The sequence below is a fragment of the Humulus lupulus genome, chromosome 6 (assembly GCF_963169125.1).
Source record: "Humulus lupulus chromosome 6, drHumLupu1.1, whole genome shotgun sequence".
NCBI classification, from domain to species: Eukaryota; Viridiplantae; Streptophyta; class Magnoliopsida; order Rosales; family Cannabaceae; genus Humulus; species Humulus lupulus.
Genome location: NC_084798.1, coordinates 182,634,164 through 182,641,592, shown reverse-complemented (window position 1 = coordinate 182,641,592; position 7,429 = coordinate 182,634,164). Strand labels below are relative to the sequence as shown.

The 7,429-nt window shown below is 35.6% G+C and overlaps 1 protein-coding gene and 1 long non-coding RNA gene across 2 annotated transcripts; both read right to left on the bottom strand.

Annotated features, from left to right (window-relative positions):
- Nucleotides 1-1,777: 1,777 nt before the first annotated feature.
- On the bottom strand, nt 1,778-3,357 carry LOC133785711 (adenosine kinase 2-like). Its single transcript, XM_062224929.1, has 2 exons — nt 3,346-3,357; nt 1,778-2,245 (listed from the first exon to the last, which is right to left on the bottom strand). The coding sequence occupies exons 1-2, from the start codon at nt 3,355-3,357 to the stop codon at nt 1,841-1,843; spliced, it is 417 nt and encodes a 138-aa protein (XP_062080913.1). The 3' UTR covers nt 1,778-1,840.
- Nucleotides 3,358-3,984: 627 nt separating this feature from the next.
- LOC133784339 (uncharacterized) lies at nt 3,985-5,178 on the bottom strand. Its single transcript, XR_009871288.1, has 2 exons — nt 5,009-5,178; nt 3,985-4,390 (listed from the first exon to the last, which is right to left on the bottom strand). It is a non-coding gene; the product is annotated as an uncharacterized LOC133784339 (long non-coding RNA).
- Nucleotides 5,179-7,429: the final 2,251 nt, after the last annotated feature.

Sequence of the window (7,429 nt, the reverse complement as noted above, 5' to 3'; positions counted from 1 at the left end):
TGTAGTTAATTAATTGAATTATTGTTGTTTAATTTGAGGTAAAAAAATGTTGTATTATTGAAATTAAATGTTAAATATAAGTTAAGTTATAATTAATATTTTCAAAGAATTAAATTGATTTATTTTATAGTGGAAAATATTCTATTATGATTTATTTTATATTTATGTTGTAGGGAAATTTATGGTATTTTTGCTCTTGAAAAGAAAGAAAAATGAAAGAAATGTAGCATTTTCAAGAGTTAAAGCTTAAAGAAATAAAGACATTTTGGTATTTCTGAAAAGCTAAAGGCCCAAGCTCCAAGGCCCACCAACAGCCACCTGCCCAGGCCCAATTTCAGCTTCAACACCCCCACCCCACGGTTTCCTCCTGAATCATTTCTCTCACAGCCATGCACCAATGAAGCATTTCACTCTAGCCATGCACCTGTCTCCAAGCTGCTCCAAACATCACGCCTGGCTCCTTCAATAAACCAACAGGTGCTGCCAGCAACAAGCCCATGCCAGTAGCTGCCCCAGCCACCTGCCATAGCCCACACCCCATTCAGCCATTGCACCCCAAGTGCCATAAAGCTGCCCAATTTTATTGAGCCTAACATTGTCCCTATTGTCTAAAAATACCAACATTTTTACCCCACTTTTTACACATTTTACCCCAAAACATTATTATTACATCCTATAATTTACCCATATTTGCCATATTATAATTAATTCAATTAATTTAATCAATTTAATTAATTTAAATTGATTATTTTAATACATCATTTTTGGCTATAAATAAGGGATTTGGTGTCCATTTTTTAAGGAGAGGTTACTATACCAAAAACTCTACACATTTCAAAACCTCTCTATTCTCTTCATCTTCTTCTTCTTTTTATTTTTTTCTATGTATTTTTAGAGGAAAAATTTGGGGTTTTCTCCTTCAAATTTTCCTATTTATGTTTGTAATTTTTAGTTTGTATTTGCTATTCTAGTTATGTGTTTCTAATCTTTTTAAGATTATTAAGGTGATGATGAAACAATATGTAACTAGATAGTGTTTATTTTGTATATTGATTTCCCATTTTGTGCAACAAAGTTTATGGAATTTTCTTCTTCCAATATCTTCTTTCATCTTAAATATTATGTATTTTGGATTGTTAGCACATATTTAAACTTGTTCTTCATTAGTGCAAATACATAATATTCTTTGTGTAAGATGTGTCATTAAATTGTACATATCCATGCTTAGAACAAAAATATTATGTTTTGCCTTATAAATAATGTTCATTGATTTATTTGTTATTTCATTAGATTGATTTACACTAAATGCTTTGAAATTATAACTGTGAAAAGTGAAGAAAAATCTTATATTTTTAGAAATAATTTGTGCTTAAAATTATAAATCTATTTAGAAAATGATAGTTTGATTTATTTTAACTATCACTAAAACTTGGGAATCAATATACTTATAAATATTATTGAACTTATATTTTGTGGATTCTAATCCTTAATAATCTTATTTTACCATCTTGATTTCTATTATTAATTTATGTTTATATATTGTCTTTAATATCTTTATTATTATCTTTTAGTTTATTTTCTTGTCACAAATTCTCATCAATCTTTGGGACTAAGTTAGAATTTATTAATTTTGGTTTAAAATACTTTTCTTTTCGATTTTAGACAACTCATTTGGGTTCGATCTCGTGCTTACACGAACACTATATTCCATATACGATTCGTGCGCTTGCGAGTTATAAATATTTAAAACATACCCGTTTTGGGTCCATCAATAGCATAATAGTACGATCCTCTGTTAAGTACAAGAGGAAAGAGAACTCTTCCGGTCCAAAAAATGGACCTAATTGAAATTTGGCTTTTCGGGGTATGTGCATCCTGACCTCTGAATGATAACATTTGCTACATAACAGCCAGCTTTCACACAATCTTCAATTGGCTTCTTCTTCACCAGCTGTGACAAAAATCCCCCAACAAACGCATCCCCTGCTCCATTGGTGTCAACAAGCTTCTCCTTGGGTAATAAAATAACAGGGAACAATTTGACCTTCACATCCTCAGCAACTACAACAGGATCTGCACCTTGAGTGATAACAGTAATCCTCTTGTGTGTACCTGATTCCTTGGGCAATTGGGAAATCTTGACAGCAATCTCTTCAACATTTTCAGTCTCCCAGCCACGAACCCTTGCAAAGGTTCTTGCTTCAGTCTCATTTCCAAAAACGTAATCCATGTATGGCAAATAATTCTATGACATATATTGATTTACTGGTCTTTTTTTTATTTGGAATGCCAAATAATTGCACCATTCATGCATGTTGTTCTAATTCTATGACTAATAAAAGGACAAATAGTAAGAGTGCATAAACTTATCTTATATAAATATATATATGTATGTGTGTATGTATATATAATTTGACATATTGAAATTTAAGAGCCAATGTAATGCTCCTCGTAATTGTTCTAAAGCAATAGGTGTATAGTTTACATGAAGTAGCCAAAGAGACCAACTCTCTCAGTCACATATTGCAAGCATAGAAATTATTACTCAGGAAGATTAATCAGCATTGATTGAGATGCATTTACAGCAATGTAAAGCTAGACAATAATCAAGATTCTTTTATTAAAAGTTCATTTTTTCATCAATGTAGAATGTTCCTACTCTACAGGTTGGTGAGAAAATGAAAGAAAGTAATGGGAATTATGCTGATGATGATGGTTCTGCTAAAATTCAAGTAAGCAATCTCTTCCACATATGCATATATGCACTTTTACAACTTTTCTGATCATAGAATATCTCACTTGCAAAATATTCAGGAATCCAACCCAGTGGAGCAATAAGATGGAAATTTACAAAGCTTGATTGATTTTACAAAGAAAATAGAAATATTCAGCAATTGAGTCTAAGAAATTCTAAACATAAAGCCAAAAGCAATGTTACAAAACAACTGAGATCCTTCAAGATGGTAGTAAACTTAGAGAAAAGTTGCATTGCTAAATATAATTGAGTTTAAGCAATTCTAAACAAATCCATCAGAAAACTTAAGCATCTAAAATCAACCAAAACGTATTATTGAAAGAAAAAATGATATTGCAATAAAAATTATAGAAAAGACATTGTATATCCAAAATAGAACATGCTTCCAATAGTGTCTTCGTCCATGTATCACAACCAAACTATCAAGAAATTATTCAAATTACATACCATTTATTCACACAGTAATTTTATCAAACATTACATATGCCAACTACAACAATAATATCATATTACCACAGATTGAACCCTAAACATGATTTCCAAAGAAACATCAAAAGCATATTCAATTTCATAATTTCATATTCAATTACATATGCCACCATTGTGTATCTAACCACCTAAATATGAACAAGAAATGAACAATGTTTCAGAGACAATTTCATACATTTTTTCATTGCTCGATGAAACTAGTTTCAAACCAGTGCCCAGGTAAAGAGGTTAGAATAAGGTCCTTTTTTGTCAACCAAATTTCCAGTTGTTAAAAAATGAAGTATTCTAAACAATCACAAGGAACTTCCAGAGCCCATAAAAGTAACTTGAACCAAGACCACATAACAGCCGAGTGCTACTAGAGACTGGAACAAAATGAAAAATATTTTATTTTGGGTACAACGTTACTGCAGCCTTGTTCATATTTAAAGATGACATGCATTTGTTAACTACTCGACTACCTCAGAAAGATGATACCTACCGCGAGGTACAGGCCTTATGTTCAATCAGCAAGAAGACCAAAAAAAGTATGATATAACAAGGTATATTGATTAGTATCGTGTCATTTGCTGCAACTAGTTTGCTTGAATTTTGCTTGTTAATTTTATAATACTGCATTTCCTTTAATTATATAGCACAAACCAGAAAGAAGATACATTTCACAAAACGTGGCATATAATTTATATATTACTATGAACCAAAAAGTGAGCCTAATCTAACAGGAAGAGTAAGATCCCATATGATAGTACAACATAAAAAATCATTATTTTGCATTAGATCTTACATATATCCAGTATTTTTCCAAGCTTCAAAACTCAAAAACTGTTAAATTATCTTTTGATGAAAACTAAAATATTACCATTTAACAACCACTCGGACTTGTTACGTGTATCCATTTTTCGCATAATGGTAATACGCTCCTCTTTAGTGGCCCCTCGCAAGGTAATCTTAGTATATCCAGATTCCTCTCCGTGCTTGTGTGTGTGTGTGTTTTAGTACATAATTGCATACACACTGAGAGAAGGAAAGAATTGTTGAAAAGTTACCAACTGCTTCAACTAGCCGCATAACCATTTGTCCAGTGTGAATCCCTTTATCATAGCTTCTCCAATAAACTTTACATGCATCAACAATATAAATGCAACCCTGCAAAGATTGAATCTAGTCTGAGTATTCATGTACTAAATATAGTACCAAGTACACTTATGTTCACACTATAACTTATACTTAAATATAACTAAAATGAATTGAACAATGGCTATGGTATTTCAATAATTTTGTAGAGAAGAGAAATTACATTGAGAAACACAAGAGGGAACCAGCCAATAAACCTGCAACTGCAAAAAGTGCCAAAAATTAGAAGTCGAAAATCACTTGCCCAACATCAAAAGAGTCAGAAATTCTTTTCATTTTCAACATGGTTCATAACCCATTTGAGTATACTATTTTCTAGTTTTATTTCCAAAGATTCAAGCTTTAATTATCATGAAAATCGACTAAAATTTAAACAATTTCATAATTTCCAAACCCAAATCTCAGAATTTCATTTAGTTTCTTCCACATGTAGTAGTGACCCTTCACTACAAAACCCCCGAAAGAACTTAACTTTATAAAGTGATTAAAGTTTTGAGCTAGCTAACCCTTTTAATGTTGGATTCAGTGGATCGGAAAAATTGAAGAAGATCAAGCATAAAATACAGATTGAACAAGCTCATAAAATACAGAGACTCATAATATATATATATAAACAATATATATACCTACCAGATGTGAATGGCCTCGGCGTTGGGTTTGGGTTCAAGAATGGAGTTGAGTTGAACGTCGGTTTGGGTTCAAGCTAGGAGATCATCTCGGCTCGGCTTTAGGGAAGAAGAGGCATCTGGACACGACTTTAGGGAGGGAAGAGGCATCTGGGCTCGGCTCGGCTTTAGGAGATCAGCTCGTGGTTTGCATCTAGTTCGCCTAGTTTCAGTTGGATTGCAAAGGAGAGGAGAGGCGTATGGAGAGAGATTGCAGAGGAGGCTCGCCTGGTTTTAGTTGGATTGCAGAGGAGAGGAGAGGAGACTTCCGAGCTCCTCCTGCGGCGATCTCCGGCTCGTCAGGTGGCGGGGTCACAGGGAGAGAGGTTTCAACAAACTCTGAAGCTGTTCGTGTTGTTCGCCGAGCGTGAGGGAGAGGGAGTTGAGCGAGTGAGGGAGAGGGAGAGTGAGTGTTGCGGCTGAGAAGTGAGAGAGATAGAGAGACAGGGTTTAGGGGAAAAGAAAAAAACGTGGGTAGGTAGAATTTTTAGTTTTTATTTTAATTTTAAATACAAATTTATTATAAATATATTTTATTTATATTTTTTCCAACTATGTACACACGTGGCATGCCACATGTTATACAATGTGTACACATCATATTATTTACTCCACATAAACTTCCAAATAAGCATTTATAATAATAAAATAATATAATGAAAATAAAATATGGGGGGAAAATTGAGCGGGAATGGTTAAAAGATTTCCCTCCATAATATACGCAGGTAAATATCATTACCTACTGATATTATTGGTAGGTAAAGCTATGTTCCAAAATATAATATAATGGACTAGCATTTACCAACTAATATTATCTACCAATAAATATTGGTAGGCAAAACATTACTTTCCCTACCAATTTATATTGATAGGTAAAGATCAGATTTCTTGTAGTACTTCCTCACTTTTACATTCCGATTTTCAGAGAGAAGAAACGAACCAGAGCTCTCTTCCTCTTCTTTTGCATGTTCTCCAAGCCGAAGAAACAAAATAATTCCAACACTTTCAACTCCGTGAAGTCCTTCTTGCAACCGCTCCTTCAGTCGATGATTTTACTTTATCTGCAAGCTTCTGTGTGTAAGTTTCAGTTCTTGACTTCTCGTTCTTTGTTTTTCATGCATTTTTTCCCAGATCTGGATCCCAAGATCGTTCCTAATACGCGAGCAACAAGAAAGGTGCGAACAAGAAGACATCTGAGATCACTTTTGATGCCAGATTGACGAGGTCGAGGAGAGAAAGGGGAAAATCCTCTAGGTCGCAATTTACCCAAATCCGGATCCCAAGATCAGACCTGTCCCGCACGATCCTAAACTCAAAGTCACCATTTCCTTCAAACCTGGTGCCTGTCGTTCTCGCTGATGGAAGATTCTTCAAGCTTCCCTTCCACCTCGCAAGCTACTTCCATTCCTTCCTCCAGAGAGGAATTCTTCGAGGCTGAGCATTATTGGAGTTCAGTCACATCCACAGGCCAGATATCCAATCTGCTTGCCTATCATGGCCTGAGGCTTTTGGGCACTTTGATGTGTCGGCCTGGGAGATGTCAATCCCAACTGTAAAGTCAAGCTCGCTGCATGGAGTCGCCAGCACATTAGGGCAAGGGCTCTGCTCCCCCTGAAATCCTACTTCAAGGATTTTCTGGACTTTGTTGGACTCGCTCCCTTCCAACTCCAGACCAATTCCTACATGGTTCTCTCTGCCCTTAGGTCGTTACATCATGAGGTGAGGTGGGAAGGACCCTAACCTCAAGAGATTTTATATATATTTTTCCTCAAAGGCAACCCCTCTCGAGCTCGGGGAGGAAATGACTTCTACTACCTCTCGAGTTATCCGAAGGAGAAAAAGCTTTCTGGGGACATGCCAAACCATCCCCTGAACTTCAAGCTTGTGTTCTTCTGGACAGACGGCCTCGCCCATTCGAAGTTTTACTCCTTCTAATGCATTCATAAGAATTCTCAAGCCTAAACTTCTTTCTTTTTCACCAAATTGTAAAGCTCGGAATTCTAACGTTAAACTGTTTCTACAACCAACTACCACCGTCCTACTCCCATTGACTCAATGGTGGAACATAAGGTAGCTTTGTTCCAACTGCCTTATGGACGACGATCGCTGTCATATCTTCTCCACGAAGAGTGACTTTGAGCCTATAGCCTTTTGGAGGAAGGCTATTAGACTGATGACTCTGCCTACTACAAATATTTCTGGTGGGAACACGTGCCCCTTCCTACCGACAAGCTTCCTCCCAGGAGGAGGTCTTCTATCTTGCGGGCTCACCCCTCTGCAGCTCGTCGTAATGACCATCTCGCTTCGGGAAACAAAGCTCAAGATGAGGCTTCACCGAGCTCGGGTAGTGGAGGTAAAGTTTTGCTTAGCTCCAAAATGTGGTAAC